At 43.0% G+C, this 19,971-nt stretch overlaps 1 protein-coding gene across 1 annotated transcript in view; it reads left to right on the plus strand.

Moving 5' to 3' along the window:
• The window catches only part of EXOC4 (exocyst complex component 4), a 724,031-nt gene that overhangs the window by 641,430 nt on the left and 62,630 nt on the right, over positions 1–19,971 (plus strand). The window contains exon 15 of the mRNA XM_044246587.1: positions 15,689–15,830. Within this exon, the coding sequence (XP_044102522.1) occupies positions 15,689–15,830 (142 nt within the window). The remainder of the gene's footprint in view (positions 1–15,688; positions 15,831–19,971) is intronic.

The raw sequence follows: 19,971 nt of genomic DNA on the forward strand, positions 1-19,971 counted from the left end.
GCTAAAGTAGGATGGGAATTAAGTTCTTGAATTGTCTTTCCAATGACTTTTCTTCCCAAGAGGGAGAAAACGTGGAGACTCAATATTCTGTATGTAATTCTGACCAAAAGGAAGAACTCAGTTGGAAAGTGAACATTGTAGTAGTCTTTGGAGAATGTTACCATGTCATATTGGAGTTTACACAGCAAAGTAAATACCAGGCATAGCGGGATGTATCATTTTCACAGAGTTAAATTTTCAGACATTCAGAAAATATATTGCTGTGATCCCATGGTTAGAACCTATCAAAGAGAACATAGCTCACATCTGTGGGAGATGATACAAGATAAAATTTACACCATAAAAGGCTAAATCATTTCAACAAGAAAAAATATCAAACACATTTTATTCTAGGGTGTATTATTAAACACACAGAGACATTCTCTCATTTAATCCTTATAGTACCCCCATGAAGCAAATACCATGATTCTCTCTATTTTTGCATACTGAAAAACTGAGGCACAGAGAGGTAAAAAAAACTTAGCCAAGGACACACAGCTATGAAGTCGTCGGTGGGGGAGCCAGAATTTCAACTTACCCAGTTTGCTTCCAGTCTAAACCTTTTATCACCACGGTGTGGTCTCGCCTCCAAAGAGCTCTCTGATAAGCTCATGTGGAAGGATGTAAGAATGAAAGAACGCGTGCCTCGTAGGCACAGAAGATGGAGGGTGAGCCCTGGGTAAAGTGTGAGGGTAGCAAAGACCCAGAAGCACCCAGTGGTCACTAGAGATGCTGCCAATGATAAAATTTACTTGTATTTAGACACAAAAAGAACAGGAAATGGATGGGCTCACATTTTGCAAAATGACAAAGGTGATGCTCATAGAAGGCAGAACCACCCTTCTTCTGTTTCTGTTTTATCTAGAAAGGGGCTATTTTTCAGATGAAAAATTAATAGATAAGTCATAGTAAGAAACAAGTGCTGGGAAAACATCAGATGGCCTGGGGCTGTTTTAAAGTAGAATTCAAATAGATTATCTTGCGGTATTCAAGAAATTTGCTGAATTCGAGAAAATGTAAAACACGTGAAAGATGACTTAACACCAGATTACGGCAGGTACTCCTGTTCTCAAAACAGGGGAAATGTGAAGAAATTCTAGAAACCATAAACTAAAGTTTGCCCGTGACCCCAAGACCCAGCATGATTGTTGGCACCCAGAGAGGAATGCCGGGAGGGGCAGAAGTCCCCGTGGGTTCACAGGAGGAAAAGGAAAGGATCCTCGCTGCCCAAGGGCCCCCAGAAGAGACTGAACAGGTTTTGTAATGGAGGGAGCAGGAGCACTGTGCATATATCCATAAAATGAGAAGACCAAATTTTGCTATAATCTCAACGTGTGTGTTTCATTTCCAAATGAATGTGAATGTATTTTCAGCGTAGCTCTTGTGTCCTATCAAACCAAGATTTACCAGTGTCATCTTAGTGTTTCTCTGAAAATAAAATTCTCCTTGGTCCAGCAGAGAAAGGTGTAAAAATTGGTGAGTACCCACTTAAAACTAAATATTCTGATGAATGAGCCTAAGAACAACGAGATCGAAGCTCTTAGGAGTCAGTAGGGGGTTCCTTCTAAATTTCATGACTTCAGCCTGTCTGAGGGCCGCTGATCCAAACTGTGGAGGCTGGAAGTTGTTACATGCTTCGTGTGCTCACAAATGTGGAGTTGTTTTGGAAGATAAGCTCAATATTGGGGCATCTGGGTGGCTCAGTTGGTTAAGCATCCAACTTGATTTCAGCTCAGGTCATAATCTCAAGGTGGTAAGATCGAGCCCCACATCGGGCTCCATGCTAGATATGGAGCCTGCTTAAGATTCCCTCTCTTTCTCCCTCTGCCCTCCCCGCCTCCCTGCTCATGGGCACATGCATATGCGTCCTCTCCCTCTCTCAAAAAAAAAAAAAAATCAATATTAAGCTGAAGTTTTTTATATAGCCCTTGAAAGCAGCTCCTAATGGAGTGACCTCTCTAAGAAGTCAGCTTTGTGGCAGTCTACATCTTTAACCTGGGATTTCGTTAGAAAATAGTAGAGAAACCCATGGCACACTTTTCTGAACAACTGGACAGCTCATTGGATCGGTGAAACATTTTCCAAAGGGAAGGTCAAATCTATTTTGCAAGGGAGTCTTGGCAGGTGTTGTTCAAAATGAGAGCAGTTTATAATTGGTTCAGTATTCCGTAAACACATTTTTTAAAAAAAGATACTAGAATTCGTGTGGCTAAACTAATAAAGAGAAAGCTGGTCACTTGTTTCCCAGCAAATGTTTATGCAGACTTTCCTGCCATTCGTCCTCAGTCTGTAGGAGCCGTGCCGTAATTTAAGTGTTTGACTTTTATCCCTACTTTGGCGGTTCTCTCGAGGCTGGCGTGCAATGGGAAATGGTTTGCTTGTGACCAAATCCCTCCTCTTTAAGGGCAGTGGTTTGTACATGGCCCTTTCAGCAGATTTTTGCTGCCAGATCTTAATAGGTTGCAAATAAAAGTGGAGCTTTTCTGATGAAGGGAGCCGGCGGAAAGAGAGAGAATGGGCTTGGGGAGACGAGCTGCTCTGCCCGGCACGTTCCGCAGATCCTGGCCTTAGAGGTCACCAGCTGCTGTGAAAGGGGAGTCCGGGGTTGGATTCTTAGCGACTCTTCATCCCACTCCCTCCTGCTCGAGATGGTCTCAGGGATATCTCATGCATATAAGTTTGTATGTATTTCTTCCTCTAGACTCAGTTGGGAAAACAGAAACCATGTCAGGTGTTTCAAGCAAGAGGGAATTTAATACAAGGAATTAGATGTTTTTGAAAGGGTTTTAAAAAGCTTAGAAAACAGTGGGAAGGAAGCAAAGAGCAAGGAAAGTAGCTGCCAGCTTGCAGGAAACGGGGACACGGAGGGAAGGCACCCAGAGGTTTTACGAAGTGCCAGGAGGAAGCAGCTGTCGCCAGAGCTCTCCTGCAAACAGCTGGGTACCCCTCTTATTTGCCATCTGCCTGAGCATCTTTCTACCAGTGCAAGAGGAGGAGCGCGCCTTCCTTCTCTCTTTGCCTTCCACATCTTCTGCGAATGCCTCTTGCTGGCAGGAGTTGGATATGTATTAACCTTACTCAAAATTTAAGTACCTTTGCCCTGCCGACAAGCAGTTGGGAAATACAGTTCATTCCTGAGCTTCCAGAAAAGGGCTGGGGACAATACCGAGTTGACCAAGGACCAGGGCACAAGTGTATTTTCTCATCGCACTTTCTACAATAAATGTAATCTAGGGTAATATCGAGGGGAGCATATTCCCAGGAAAAAATAAAATGACAACTCTCCCTCTGGTAGGGAAGATAAAAAACATCTTTCCCAAATAAGCCCCGTTTGGCTGTTTTAAGCCTCCCTAGAAGAGCTGACTTGTCAGTGTCTTTATGTGCATATGAAAATAATTTATAACATGGTTTCTTACTCTTCAGGTGAAAATAACAGTTTTGATCACTTCAGGTCAAAATGGAAGACTCTGTGGATTCCTGGTCACCTTCTCGCTTAGCTGTACCACGTGGACACACACCCATGTACATTTCCCCTCCTGTCTCCTCACTGTGCCTTTGGCCAGGGGGAAGTAGCCTGTGACCGTGAAGTAAATGCTGATTCATAGTACAAATCCGACCTTCCAAGCCCTGTATGAGGAAGGCAGACCCGATCTCTCAAAAGCAGTTTCCAAGCTTTGTGGAATATCCTTCTGAATTCCTAAGATAACGCCCAAGTTCCCTTTGCTCAAGAACCAAGTGCTACAGACATCCTTTCCATGAAAAAAAAGATCCCTGTCATTCCTCCCTCAAAATAATGTGAGAAACACCTACTTTATCTCCTCCCAAGCTGCTTCCGGGTGTCCTTCCTTGCTTTCCCGGCAAGCTTCACTTCCTCCTGCCTGCCTGAAATGCCCCCTCTTTCACTGAACTAACTTGGGAGAAAGTCCTTCTCCTCGCTTTGTAGATGAAAAGATAAAATTTAAACCTGCCACTTGCAGTCCCCTCTTCTTCTGTTTGCCTCCACTTCTTTGAACATTACCCCAATTCTGTAGTGTTCTCTAACTTTTGTGATTCCTTATTTTAAGGTCAGAATGTCAGAAGTTTATATGTGTAAATGTCTTACTACATCGGTTTCTTTCTGTCCATTCGTCTCATGAACAGCTAAGTCCACACCTCTCCAGTGTTTTGGAAGGTGTTTTGATGAGTAAGGAGATGAGTCTAGGAGTCCCAGTCTTCCAGAATTCCCAGCAAGAAGTCCAACAATAGTAGCTGAGATTTACTGAGCACTTACTATGTGCCATGGATTGTTCTAGATGCTTTTTGTGCTCTCTAGACCCTGAGTCCTTATGATGACCCTGGAGGCTGAAACTGGTATCACCCCAGTTCAGGGTCTTTGCAGTTTTGTCCAAGGTTATTCAGTTAGTAGAGAGTCGAGTCAGAATTTAGCCACTGCTTTCTAAGTCTAAACTTGGTCAACCCAAGAGAATTGTTGTTATATAACAATAGAAAAAATAGGGTTCATAGTTACTATGAGAGCACTCATGTCCTTTTACTTAGAGAAAGAAAGTTACTTAGATTTCCAGTAAGGTTAATACGTATCCTCAGATTATATACTCACTTGATAGAAAAACGATTGCTTCTCTATGTAGCTTACCCTTAACTGGCTTCAAAACAGATTATGAATCTTTTGCTATTTAGGACAGTTGATTCTGGAAGCATCTATATGATTTTAATGATTCTGGAGATTATACGGCAAGGCTGGAACGCGTGTGAGAACGGTATTCACGTGTTACTAATGTGGAAAGACAGAAATATGGCTGTACCATATTAACCTTCACAAGGCATGAGTCAATATGTGTGTGGTATGAGCTCATCCGTTTAGCCTGCAGAGGTCATATTTGACACGAGAGAGCTTGAAAGGGGAGGGACTTAGTTAACTGTTACCTTTACCGCACACTGGAGAGGTGGCCACCCCTGTCCTCACGGAGGAGAAGTTCTCTCAGCAAGATTTACACCTGCAAGTCCTATACCGTGTGTGTTAGGAGGTTCATTCTCTGCATTTCTTACTTCCAACGTGCTTCGGAGGGAGCCGGCGCCGGCGACACGGCTAGTCTCGGGGCTGGTCTATGTGCTTGGTGGCAGGGTCAGCGCTGGCTTCCCAGTAAGTCAGTTGTCTGTGTGTTTGTCCTCACAGTCCATAGAATCAGAGTGACCAGTGCCTCTAGGATTCTACCTGTTTTGTTCCGCACTCACGATAGCTCACCACGTTTTCTGTTCACTGTCTAAAGCTCGTCTGATTGCCCCAAAGCCTATTCCAAGCTATGGCCGGAGGAGATGGATCCTGGGGTCTGCTGTTGTTTCTTTCAGTACGTCATTATTGACTAAGTAATAGTGTTAATAGTCGTTGCGATGGCAATAGCCATTGCCATGCGTTAAGGGCTCGTGAGGCAAACACTGTTCTGAGCCTCTGTGTATTCTCTCATCGAATCCTCAGACTCGTGGGAGGTAGGTAAGGTGATCCTCCCAAAAGTGAAACTTGTACCTGCTGTAGGTCAAAATGATTATTTCTTACCTCAAGTCCAAATGTATGAATGATGCAGCTGCCTGGAGAGGAGATTCATGGGGACAAAGGCCACTGGAAGAAGTCACGTGCAGGAGACACCCCAACAAGGGCTTTCCGTGTAACTCCCTCAGCTCTGTCTCCCTGTGTGGTACGGTTGGCCGTGCCCTGTCAGGAAGTGTGCCTTATTCTGTTTGGTTCAGTCTCACCAATTGCAAGTGGACCTCCTGTTTCCAATTTACACAGTTAATGAGTCATCCCTGGAGGTTTTCGGGAAGATTTACAAATCCTCGAGCTGGAAGGATCCCGTTGACACATGAATAAATGTTATCTCTTTGCCACACAATATTTTTGCGTCTGCAATTCTCTTGCAACTTAAATCTGTTTCGCTTACTCACGGAAAATATCTGGCTAAGTATTTGTTAACACCTTAAGATGCTTTTTGATGCCGGGTTTTACAGAAACACAAAAGGCTTACAGAGTCCACGGAAATCTAATAGAGTCCCACAATAGTGCCTTTCAGCACAAGGACAGGAGCTGTTCATTAGCTTTTCCTCCATTTCTCTTTCATATCCGGCAGGAGCTGAATTGGCCACACCACACGCCTTTTTAGTAGATGATTAGGTTTTTACCAGGCCTCAGGGAGGATTATTTGGAATAAAGGAAAAATCAATCTTAATGTCTCCCCCCAGGACCAGAGGGGACTGAGGTCTGTGCCGTCACTCTCAAGGCATAAAAACCAGTGTGTCTGGGCTGGTTGACACTGTAGAGAAGTCGAGACCGAAGCTCGCCGTCTTGGAGGACCTGGGGCTTTGCTCAGGCTCGTTACTGTCGAGCAAGCCCTGTTTCATGAGGAACCGGGTGTGATCTTCCCTCTACAACACGGCCCCGTGTCGTTTATCCTGTTGGCTCCGAATTGGCCTCTTATCCTGTGGTAGCCTAAGGGAACAACAGTCCTTTTTTTTTTTTTTAAATCTCGCTTCTTATTTTTGTTTTGCCCTTCACCGTGAGCCTTACAGGGATCTGCCCTGTTTTCTCTGTCTAGGTCAATATTTGGGATAATTCTTCAGTTTCACTCATGGCCTTCCTGGAGGTTCATTTTCTTACCCTGAAACAGAAGAATGTTCCAAGCTAATAAGCTATTTGGAAGACACTGGGTTAAAGGCACTGTGGAGCTATAATGAAAAGGAAAAGACATCAAATTCTTTGATTTGTCCTTAACCTGCCAATTCAAGGCAACAGGCATTACTGCTGAGGGTAAGGAGGATCTCAACTGTGGAAGAGTAGGCTGTGGCTTTCGTTCTCACAGATCTCACAAGCTCCCGGGGTCTCTACAGCATGAGGGGAGCTGCGCCAAGACTGGAACGGGGAGAGGGAGGCCTAGTGTTACTGGAGTTCACATGGTCCTAGCTTTGTGGCAGGACCATGGGAGGGGCCGTGCTCCCCATTTGGTCCACGCAACAACACTCTGAGGAGACACGTGAGGACAGTGAGGCCGACTGTTGTTAAGAACTGTGCTCTACAGGTAATAATACAGGAGAGAAGTTCTGTTCCTCTGGGAATCAGCAGGAAAGAATATGGTTTCACAGAGATGGAAATTACTCTTAAGCGGCATCCTTAAAACTGAGTTCTTTATAAAGATTTGATCTTTGGTCTTTATTTATTTACTTTTTGTCTTATAATAACACATTCTTAAACCAATGTTACTGAACATCCATGCCATTAGGCTGGGCAGCAAGTGGCGCAAACACACCTTTTCTTCCCCCAAAGCATCACTGCCTGCAGATAGGGTCATAGAAGACATTTTGGGGTAGGGAGAGGAGGGTGAGGGAGAGAGTTGTTCCAAAGGACACGAAGTTATGTTGCTCATAAGTCTGTGACTAACGGGGGAAAGATACAACACGGGATCATTTAAATAACAAATGGTAGCACAGAAACGAAAGAAGGTCTTTGCCTCCTGCACCCACTGGAAGTATTCCTTTTACCATAAATATATTATCAATTAGGTAATTAGACCCTAGAAAAGCAAACATAAATAAGACACATTCACTTTGTGCTTCAGTTCCCCCATTCTTAATCTCTTTTGTCCTTCCTAGTGATGAATTTTTTCCATTTTTAGCCACCCCAATTTAAAAAAAAAAAAAAATCCCTTCCATGTGTCCTCCTCCCCTTTAGAGGAGACAAAAGAGCGCTTCCTTCCAAAAGCAGCAGTGAAAAGGCTTGGCATTCTTGCCGCACAGCCGCTAGCTCTAAGAGGCTTCTTCGGGCTGGGTGTTAGGCCTCCGAGAGGGGGCTGCATTTCCAGAGCTGGTCACCCACAGGTATGCCGGCACAAGGTCTAATGTGAATGATGTCCAGTATGTCCCCCATCCTTGGCCATCGTAATTCTGTAGGTCAGGGAACAGTCTGAGGCAGCATTCTGGTTTTCGGAATCAATTGATTTTACTAGTCCGAACTTAAAATTTCTAGGGAAATCTGGACTAAAAAGAACTAGGTATTATTCAGGGACAGAAGAACCACTGCTTCTGAAATAGGAAGCAAAATTGAAGAGAACCCACTTGACATGTTTCTTACATAAGCCTGATCCTTATATAGAAATGCAGCAGAACTACTTCAGGGAAAGTTCTGGATTGTTCAGCGGATGGGAAGGAGTGACAAAATAGGTGACTTGCTAAATAGATAAATGACTGTGCCAAAAGCTAAGACTGCTGGCAAAGCATAGCAGGGAGTTTAAAAATGTATCTCAGAGGGGGGAGGGGGGTTGGGAGAAGGGGGGAAGGTTATGGACATTGGGGAGGGTATGTGCTTTTGGGTAAATTGGAAGGGGAGATGAACCATGAGAGACTATGGACTCTGAAAAACAGTCTGAGGGGTTTGAAGTGGCGGGGGGGGTGGGAGGTTGGGGTACCAGGTGGTGGGTATTATAGAGGGCACAGCTTGCATGGAGCACTGGGTGTGGTGAAAAAATAATGAATACTGTTTTTCTGAAAATAAATAAATTGGAAAAAAAAATGTATCTCAGAAAAAGAAAGAATGATCAAAGAGTCACCATGAAACACCATTGTTTGGAGTAACTGACTTAGATAAAAAGGAAAGGACACCTCTATCCTAAGAAAATTCAGAATTCAGGGTGCCTGGGTGGCTCAGTCAGTTAAGTGTCTGACTTCGGCTCAGGTCATGATTCCAGGGTCCTGGGATTAAGCCCCATGTGGATCTCCCTGCTCACAAGGACCCTGCTTCTCCCTCTCCCTCTGCCTGCTGCTCTGCCTGCTTGTGCTCTCTCTCTTTCTCTCTCACTCTCTCTCTGTCAAATAAATAAATCTTTTCTAAAAAATTCAAATTCGATGCTATGAAGACAGTAGAGACTTTAGCATGTGAAAATCACCTCTGCTTCCAGAAGCCAGTTAGTTTCATAAGTAGGTAAGTGATTTATTGAACAAACACTTAGAAGGGTGACTACTGTATGCAAAGCACTGGGGTCAGGGCTGGTTAGCTTGTGTAGGTTTACAAATAATTCCAGAGCTTGAATAAAACGTAGGATGGTGGTACAGAGGAATTGAAAAGCCCGAGGACAGAGCCAGCTGGCATTGAGGTTCCAACTGGGAACCATAGCCCGAGAGTGTTGGACACCTTCGATCCGTCCCCACCATTAGGCTTGATAGCAGCACACTCCTGCAGGCATTTAGGGAGAGGGAAGAGTTCGGGCGAGGGTCTTCTGGTCCAGCTCCCTCTGCTTCTATAAGCCCCTTAAATTCTTAATGTCACAAGCCCAATCTGCATTCCTGTTTTTATATTTAAAAAAATGTCAGCCAGGTAACAACATTGAAGGATCTCGAAATTATTTACAGAACCTAATAACCCACCGTTCTGGGAGTTAGGAAGATACGATTACCACAATTTTCTAAAGATGAAAACTGAAGATTGGAAATTAAATAAATGTATCCCAGGTTCAAACAGACATCGTTATGTGGTGTCTATCATTTCTCTGTACAAATAGCAAGAGGAGTCAGAAATAATGATTGTACCAAAATGTGATCTTCTAAAGTGTTTTCAAGTGAGAAAATCTCATGGGATCATTCTTCATTGTCTTTTTTCCATCTTCTAAAAAGTTTGGATTCACAGAGTTAACCTTTGTTTTCTTGCCACAATAACCAGCTTTTCCTTTTCAATTTATCACTTTGATGACAGCTGATACCAGTCTAAGCTAACATTGTAACAATTTTAGATAATGTTACAGATGCACAAGGGCATCCTCCTATGAATCAATTAAAGAAGTCACAGTAAGTTGCCATTGAAAGTGTAGCAGCTGCATCCTTGAAAACAGATGCTCTTCTGGGTCTGAATGAGTCCAATTTCAACTAATTTTAAGACTTAAACACATTTCAGTCTGGTTAATATTAGGATGTGGAACCACTTGAGACATCCTAATGTCCTAGGCTGATTGCTTCTCCATGACAGTACACTGGCTTCCCTTGAAAGATACTGGTTATTTGATATGCCAGCGATTTTATGTCTGTGGAAAAGAGAGGACCCCCAAGGCTTGGCTGCCACAAGGCGGACTCATGAAATTAAAGTGACTTCTAAAGGCAACACCATTTATAAGGAAGTGCTTGGGCTGTAGGGATTGACCAGAATTCCTTTAGACTGCGCTTCTGCAGGATTCCTAAACAGCCCAGGAAACCAGCTAGCATGAACTACTTTCATATACCCCTCTGTCCCCAGAATATACGCAAGAAACTAAGGGAAAAGTTACAGTTGTAAATGGCAAGCTGTGCCTTCTCTCTCCTGATTTTCATCAATCTGTTATTATGTGAGTTATTTGTCCTGGCACATTGGTCAATTAAAATATTTGTTCTGTTTAATAAAAAAGCATTGATCGAGCTCCTGTATGCCTCCCAACAGATATGGACAGATATAGATATATAGATAATCTCTGCTGTGAAGGAGTTAATGATCTCTAGGAAGACATACTGATAAACAGATGTCAATGGTATATGGTAACTACTGTAACAGAATTATGGGGTGGGTGGGGGGGTTGAACAGAGGAGCCAATGACCCAGTCTGGAGAATCAGGAAACACTTTCTGAGCCAGAAAGCATGAATAGTTTAGAAAGAGGGTTAAGAACCATCCAAGGCACAGAATCCTGAAACAGCAGGATATGTTTAGGGAATCTGCTTTAAGAAGGTGTCAGATTAATGGGCCAGGATGGGAAAGGAGAGAAGTTGGAGAGGAAGGAGAAAATGGGAGTTAGGGAAATGGTGAAAAACTGAAGTGTTGGACAGAAACCAAAAATAATGGAAAGCCTTGCTCAGGAGCTTGGACATAAACACAGAAGCAATGGGAAACACTGATGTTATTTTTACAAGAAATTGACAAAGTCTCATTTGTGTTTTTGAGGAATAACTGCTTCTGTAACTCATTTAATGAGCTAAACATGGAGGATTGATCAAGGTAGGGGCCAGGCGTGCGGCCTCCTCCTATAGTAGTAGTTCATGGCAGAGATACGGACAGAACCAAGAAAGTCACAGCAGGTACAGAAAAGACAAAAGATATTAAGAGATGTTTAGGAAATGAAATTGGCAGAAATTAGTCTTTGCCGGGGAGAGTGAGGGAGAAAAGAGGCTCAAAAATTACTTTCAAGCTTGCAGCTGAGATTTCTAGATTGCTACACCACTGATGCAGAGGGAATTCAGGATAAAGAGCAGATGCTGAAGACAGATAATGAGTTTTGTTTGGAACACATTGCATTTGAGATGCCTGTGGGATATATAGGTAAGGCTAGCTTGCACAGTTGCTCAAATGAAGTTTAGGAGTCCTCAATCCCTAGATAATAGCAAAAGCCATGAAAATGGATGAGCTCACTCATGGAGAACATATAGAATGATAAGTAAGGGAGACCAACAGAGAAAAGAGTCCTGGGAACCCCAGCACTTATGGGTGGGCTAAAGGAAGAGGATCCAGGGAAGGAAATGATGAAAACAATGTCAGAGAGATAACGGACACCCAGAGGAGCAGGGTGCCATCTAAGCCAAAAGAAAATGGAATTTTCAGAGGAAAGTGGCCAATCAATGTTGAATATAGCAGAGGACCTTTCTGAGGTTAAAACTGTAAAGCACCCAATGTTTTGGCAAGTAAGAGATCATTGGTGATGGTGAGATAATGCTGTAATGAGGAGGTAAAGGCAGAAGGATTATAGCATGTAGAATTAATAGGCAAGACCACAGAGAGAGCAAGTGTTGATGATTCCTTTGAAGTCTTAATGAGAATCTGAGGTTCTTAAGAGAGGAGTGACAAGGGGTGCCTGGGTGGCTCAGTAGGTTAAGCCCCTGCCTTCGGCTCAGGTCATGATCTCAGGGTCCTGGGATCGAGCCCTGCATTGGGCTCTCTGCTTGGCAGGGAGCCTGCTTCCCCCTCTCTCTCTCTGCCTGCCTCTCTGCCTACTTGTGATCTCTCTCTCTATCTCTGTCAAATAAATAAATAAAATCTTTAAAAAAGGTAAAAAAAAAAAAAAGAGAGAGAAATGACAAGAGAGTAGGAAGGACAAAGCAACATGAGTTGGGAAAAGTTGCTAAGAAGGGGAAAAGGAGCTAGCCAAACACTAGGGAAAGGTGGACGAGTGACACTGAAGACATTTTTGAGATTAAAATCCAGAAAGTTAGGGGCAACAATCCATACTTTCATTTTTCTGTCAAAAGATGAGTTGCAGAATTAGCCAGGGTTAGATCAAGTTGCCACAGAAGAATCTATATTAAAGGTCATTGGGCAGACAGGGACACGTGGCTTCCTCTTGCTACGAGCAAGGCTGGAAATGCGAACATTCAGCTTTCTGGAGTCTATAGCTGTGTGACCAAGGGAGAATTGGAAATGTGTCTTGGTTCACCTAACAAGGAGTGCCTGCCCTGGAGAGCAAGCTTCAGCATCCTCCTATAAACTGATCAATTTAGTACAGAAAGCCACAGTTCTACTGCCACGATTAGTTAGCTGGGAGTCTCCAAGATGCCTGCTTTTATACAGTGGCTATAGGAGGAACAGGATATTATGAATGATTTGATGGGACCCATCCCTAGTATTAGCAGAACAACTCAAAGTGTATATCTTAATAAAATGATCAAGTTCTAATATTTTTTAGAAGATTTTTATTTATTTGTTTGACAGAGAAATTGCAGGTAGGCAAAGAGGTAGGCAGAGAGAGAGGGAAGCAGGATCCTGCTGAGCAGAGAGCCTGATGTGGGGCTCAATCCCAGGACCCTGAAATCATGACCTGAGCCGAAGGCAGGGCCTTAACCTACTGAGCCACCCAGGCACCCCAAGTACTGATATTTTTAAAGTCCAACATATGTGGGCTTTGCTGATATGAAGAGCAATTCCTAAGATAAACCACCACATGGCCTCTAAAAGGATGTATCAGGTGTGTGTCCAGTAACCTCCTATCTCAACTGTATCCCCAGCCTCTTCTGTCAGCATTGCTTTTTTGTAGGTTTCCATTTGACATTTAAGAGAGAGTTCACTGTTTTGTGTTGTATCTGTTTGCCATGCTCAGCATTTTTTTGCTCTGTATGTTCCTTCTTGTTAAGAAAACTCTTAAGTTTCAGGGAGCCCTCAGGAACTCACAGGAGTTCTATAGAACTCCGGGCATGAGCTTCATGTTGCTTTACTAAAATGTTACATTTTTGTTGTAAATGACAGTCCAGTGAAATGTGCAACATGCTGCTTTTCTAAACTCCTTTTACCTCACTCATTCCAAGTTTTATCTTGACTGTTTATCTTCCATTAATTTCATCTACTTGGATTTTTCTTCTTGGTGGAATTTGTCCAAAATGTCTTTGATAGAGTTAGGAGATTGATATAACTTTGGACCTTAAGCCACGAGTCTGATCTCTTTGGGGTCTGATTTCTGCCCCCATCGTGGCATGTAAAGAGCTCTCAATCCACGGTCAGTGTCACTCAACAGCAGAGTCCAAGGGCTCAAAGCCCTAACATGCTTTGAAGTATTAGACTAGTGTTCCTTATAGCTGCTTTCATGTGGCCTGCTGGATGAAAACATTACGAAGGCGGTGATCTCGTCTTGCAGTCCTACAGGCTGGGCAGTGTTCACCATGGAGAGGGGCTGCCGTGCCATAGCCACTCTCCCGTGGGTGGAGTTAGTGAGCCTCTTGAGTGATGCCAAGGCTGGTAGGAATTTGAAATCTACATCGTTACATTTCATTCTTCCTTACAGATCCGTTCCCTTGGCCCAAATTTGTTTTTTGTTTAATCTTTGCCATAATACCTGAATTTATTCAAGTCTGGTTTCCCAGAGAACTTGGCCCTATGAGGCTGGGCTGTCTTTCTGGGCCCTTCTCGGGGCATAGCAAAGTCCAAAAACAGATGCAGTTCTGACAGCCTATGGCTGTAGACCCTGCCACAGCCACCTGTGACTCTCTACCCTGTAAGGGGAACCCCTCCTGAGCCTGTCAGTGATGCTTTGCCAGATCTCACAGGCCCCAAGTGCCCTTCCTCCAAAAGACACTGCATCCTCTGACAGAAGGATTTTCAGGTGGAAAAGCAAAAAATACTGATAATGGAATCTCAAGGGAATTATCTTTTAAGTAGCTTGTCACTATAGTTAAGCTTAAAACTCTTAACCTGAACAAATTACAATGCCAAAGAATAATAATAAATGCTTATTATTTATATTAATATTAAGTGAAGTTGATATGCTATTATTATATGTTTTTTACCCACATTAACCCATTTAATGCTCCCCAAAACCCCATGTTGTAGGTGGTATTATCTCCATTTTACAGTGAGAAACTGAGGCAGACATAATTTAAGTATTTAGCTCTTGGTCACATAATAAGTGAGTAGTGGAAACAGGATTCAAAACCTGTCTTGGAAACTCTCGAATACTAAAAGAACTTTTGAATGAAATTGCCAAATTCGTTGTTGGTGATCTTTGAGAAGTCGTGGGGAACTGGATATGCAACAGAAGTCTAGATATAAATATAGTTTGCATTTTTGATGTTCAATATTTTCCTAAAAAAAGTGTACAAGTACCATAAATACTTTATTAATTACTTGATAGAGATACAGAAGGTAGCTCTACCAAGATTTCCAAAAAGACCTTTTGGGGCTTTTAGCTGACTGTAGGCTATATATGAAATAAAGCAGAATACAGCACACTCTTCCTACCCCCCACCCAAGAAGATTTCATCTTCTTGGCATAGCAGATGGCTTCAGCATAGCATCTAGAACAAGGGAACTAATCATTCTCTGTAGACAGGACAGATCTACTCTATGGTATTTTTTTTTAAGATTTTATTTATTTATTTGAGAGACAGAGATCACAAGTAGACAGAGAGCTAGGCAGAGAGAGAGAGAGAGAGAGGATGCAGGCTCCCTGGGAGCCTGATGCAGGGCTCAATCCCAGGACCCTGAGATCATGACCTGAGCCGAAGGCAGACGCTCAACCCACTGAGGCACCCAGGCGCCCCTACTCTATGGTATTTATTATGTTTGGTCCCGAGTGCCACATTTCAAATGTTGCCCAGAACATTTTAATTGAGAATTAAGAAACAATTCACTCTGATTATATGAAGAATAGCTGAAACACTGGGGTTAGTTAGCCTAAAAAAGGGAAGACTTGAAGGAAGCCACAAGACATGGTGTCTTGAATACTTGAAGTGCCAACACATATGAGAATGGTTGCCAAGTTCTAGAATCAGAGCCCGTGATTAGAAGTTAATGGCAACAGATGTCAGTAGATCGAGATGGAGTAGGCTGCCTTAAAAGGTACTGAGTTTTCGTTCACACCCATCGGAGTACGTAAGCAGATGCCCAGCAATCACTAGAACATGTGCAAGAGACACAAGCCTCGACCGCGTGGTTGGGCCAGATCTGCTCAGGCCATTTCCAACGCCAAGGTTCTGCTCTAGTAATCTGTGAATGGGTTGAAGACAGTCAGTGTTGAATCAAGTACAGAAACAGCCTGTTGTGTCTTGGATATTGACTGCTGCCCACACCAGCATTAGTCAAATTGGTAAAAACATGACGAACAGCAAAGTAAGATGTCATCTCCAGCAGATCTCCAGGCACGCAGTGCCGTGACTGGTGTTTTCTTCTCCTTTCAGTGCTGTCTCCGGCTCAGGAGAGCCACGTGACCATGGATCTGCCCCCAGTGTCAGAGCAGATCATGCAGACGCTGAGTGAACTTGCCAGATCTTTCCAGGATATGGCTGACCGCTGCTTGCTGGTGCTGCATCTGGAAGTCAGGTATGACGCAGGCAAGCCCACGACTGCAGCTGAAGTGTGCCGCGCATCACCTATCGCTTGCGCCTTTCTGGAGCATTTCACTGTAACTTTGGGTTCTTACTACTGATGCCCTTTTTAATTTTTTTACACTGAATGTGATTTCTAGTGTTAATCACTGTAAAAGTTTTAAGCACACGCTGGATCGTAAATATGGTGATTCAGAGTCTGTGAATCTGTGACATCAGAATGTTCTGGATTTGAATGTCTCTACCAGCTAGTTAGGCCATCTTAAAGTCAGTTAATGCACCTTTCTTGATCCTGTTTTCTCATCATAAAAGTAAAACAATAATTCCTAGCCTACAAACTTTGTAAATGACATAATAATTAGTACAATACCTGCCACAAAATAAATGCTCAGAATGTGGTAGCTTTGTGATTATGGTGACTTTATTGTCACTGACTTTTTCACAAATGTGCTCTGCTAATCGGTAAGGGAGTATACAAATGCAAGAGCCGTCCTTCAGGAACTTGAGACCTAAGAAGAGGTAACGTTAAATCATAATTCAGGATAAGCGTTTCAAAAATGCCGTAATTTTGGATTCTTGTTCCTTCCCTTGCGGTGTAGAACATTCTTAGTGTTGGTGGGCTCTCTTATCACACCTGTGGAAATGGTAGAAAGAAAAGACTGTCTTCAATCATTTGTTCATTCAATGAACATTTACTAAGTGCTCTCTGTGCCAGGCGGTGTGCTAGGAATTGGGACATAGCAAAGAAAAGCAATCACTCGAGGGCCTTGCTCTCATGGAGCTACATTCTAATGGGGGAAACAGCCTAGGAACGAACAAAGAAAGATAATTTCACATAAGTGCAACTAACAAAATACCATAATGGAATCAAGCAGTGCTGATACAACTACAAAGTGAGCCATATGTTTGAACCACATAGATCATTGAAATTTTCTAAGAGTCACATTTGAAAAAGTAGAAGGAAACACATAAATTATGATATATTTTGTCTAACCCAGTGTATCCAAAATATTATCATTTCAGCATATAACTAATGTCAGAATTATGGATGAGCTAGTTTACATTTTTTTGTGTACGAAGTCTTTCCAAATCTGCATGTTTTACACTTAGAGCACATTGAAATTCAGATTGGTCACATCTCAAGTGCTCGGTAGCCGCACGTGGCTAGTTTTCATTCTGGACATGGCAGAGCGTAGCTGGGCTTGACTACAAAGAGGTATCGGCTTTTTTGTTTTTTAGATAGTGTGGTCAGAGAAAATGTGACATAGTAACAAGAAGGAACCACATGTGTAAAGACCTAGGAGAAGGGAAGCTCAGACGGAGAGGTCCCAAGATAATCAAGCTTGGCAGTGTTGAGTGGAGAAGGGTCAGGGTGTGTAGAACCCTGGGAACAAGGAGGTGGGGAGGAGTGTGAGACTATGGGAAGAGGCAGCTGGGGCCTGACCACGTGTGGTCGTGAAGCCTGGCACGTCATTGTGCCGCGTAGACGAGGTGACTAGCTCAGATTTCATTCTAAGGGCATCGTGAAGACATAGAAAGGTCCTAAGCAAGGGAGAGAGCTTCATTCATCCTTTCCTTCATTCATTCATTTTCATTTTTAAAAGGGCACTTCAGCGATCGTTTGGAAAAGGGATTATAGGAAGGGGTAGGATTGGAAGCCTAGCGTGCGTTGAGACCAGTTATTAGCTCCAGAGCAGCAGAGAGGAGGTGTGAAAAGGGTTAGTTTGAGATCTGTTCCAAAGGCAGAGCTGATGAAATGTGTTGATCACCTGGGTGGGGTGCAGGGGCTGGTGGCAGCAAAAGAAAGGACTCGAGGAAAACCAGTAGCTTTGGACTCAGCGTAACTCTGTGGGTGCCAGGGCCATTAACAGAGGTGAGAAAGCCTGAAGGAGGAGAAGGGTTGTAGGAGGGGTGAAAATCAAGACTTCCATCTGGGAGATGGTTAGTTAGAGGTCCTACTAGACCTCTAGGTAGCCATATCAGACCCCTGGTGGATACGGCCTTTTGGAACTTCAGGATCAGAAAATTCAAGATCAGAAAGTGTACAGTAACACATCTTCTGTATTACCATGAGACATTATTAAAGTTCATAGAGCATTTTGTTGTTTCATTTGGAGTCTTTACTAGGTTGACGTTTTAAAAACGTAAATAGGATTTTGGTTCATAGGTCTGGGCTCCAGTTAGAAATTGGATATCTTTCAGGTGTGCTTAGGCAAAGCATAATTGATAATGTATTCTGGATGTCATTTCTTGTGTATTCCTTGTGCTCTGTTCATTCTTCATTATCTTGTCCAATGACTTACTTCTTAATTATGCCACACCTTGTGAGTGGAGTAAGAGAAGCAGCATTGCAGTGTTTTACCCGGTCTCATTTCTGATCATATTCCTTACATGCAGCTGTCCAGGAAGAAAGGCCCTTCCTCCATGTTCTCTGATTTGTTTTGCGATAATTTTTAGATTTGTTTTCTGTTTACTTACAAGCTGACAGTGAAATAAATCAGGTGGTTTCTATGAATAGATAAAAGTAATAGACAGGAACAAAAACAAAAATCAGTAACATTCTGAAGCCTCATTACCGGGTTGCACAGAAAAGCAAGGGAACATCAAATTAGTTACTATCACAGCTCCTGGAATTTATGCTATCGATTGTGTTGGGAACACAAAGTGTTCCACGTTCAGAACTAGCCGCTTGTAGTGTAGTTAATTCCCAGTGGGAGATTTTTCAACATGTTTGAGTAAGTCTTTTAAATCCTTAACCTCTATTCTGCCCTCTTTATTTTCATACATCATGATGGTACTATTCTTAATGCTGAACATACCTTAGTCATTATTTATTAACTTTACAAGAAACCATTCATCGTGATGACACCCATTGCTATATCTCCTTCAGCAATCGCTGAAAAACAGAAAAAGGTCATTGTACGAATGAATAACAAAAGCACTAAGTTTGAGAGTCCTGGATGCAGAATTTCCTTCCCTTGATTTTTGCTAAAAGCACTAAACATGTTTATTGTTTCTAAATTAATTTCTCCTACCTTCTCATATCACATGGTTTCAACATTCAGGTTGCTTTGTTATGAATATGTTCCATACTGCCTTTGTTCCTTTTGAAGTATGACAAGTAAAACTAGGCAGAGAATACTGTGGATGGCTGCGGAAATGAATATTGCCAGATTTCATTCATTCTCTGTCACAGTAACAAACACGTGTGTGCACGCGCGCGCGTGTGTGTGTGTGTTCATACGGTTGATAATACAAAATGAACAAAGCGCATCGCTAGCACATCCGTACACTGCTGTGGCAATGCTGAAGTAAGGAGGGTGCCGGGCTTCCCCATATCCACAGTGGACGATGATGACTCCTAGAAGGAGGGAGTCAGCTGTGCCGTTTCTATTCCTCTGGCCCCAGAACCTGGAACAGTCCTGCCCCCATAGTAAGTGCTCAATAAAAATCTGAATGCTTCTGGAGAATGAGCTGGTTTGAAATCAAACCCAGACAAAAGAAGTGCTGTTTGTCCAAACAAAACCTGTTGCTCTTTAAAGGAAATGAAGTCGTTTGAAGGCTCTGTTTTCACCCAGCCGTCCGCTGTGTGTGCGCAAGAGGTCGGGAGGCTGTACGGGCAGCATCATCCTTATCACCACAATCTCCTAATGCTCGTTTTGTCCCCATCTGACCATAACACAGAGTTAGAAGTTAGGCCCTGTCCCTCGGGGGCTCGGGCAATGAAGAAGTGGCTGGTTAGGTACTGCCTCTGGTACTTCTAACTGCGAAGCCACTGGAATAAGAGAGCACAGATAGAATAGACAAAGAAATTAATGGGGAAAAAATAGTGAGAAATGCTAGCAAGAAGGCCAGAACAACTTCAGATGCCAAAAATTTATCTTATTCACCAAAATACCTCCATATCTGCAGCCCGTATTTTTCTGTACCATCGTTAATGTTCAGACCAGAAGGTGTTCTCAAATCCAGTAGATTCCATGTGGAAGAACCCATCCAAAGAGCATTTGACATTTTACCCGTGTCCCTGTAGGTCCCATTTAACCAAGGAGCCCCTTTCCACAGTTTGATGCATCAGGCAAATGACACTCCCAAGAGCTGAAAGGTATGGTGAGACCATTAAAAATTGTTGAGGCTTT

Source organism: Neovison vison, chromosome 4, assembly GCF_020171115.1.
Source record: "Neovison vison isolate M4711 chromosome 4, ASM_NN_V1, whole genome shotgun sequence".
Taxonomy (NCBI): Eukaryota; Metazoa; Chordata; class Mammalia; order Carnivora; family Mustelidae; genus Neogale; species Neogale vison.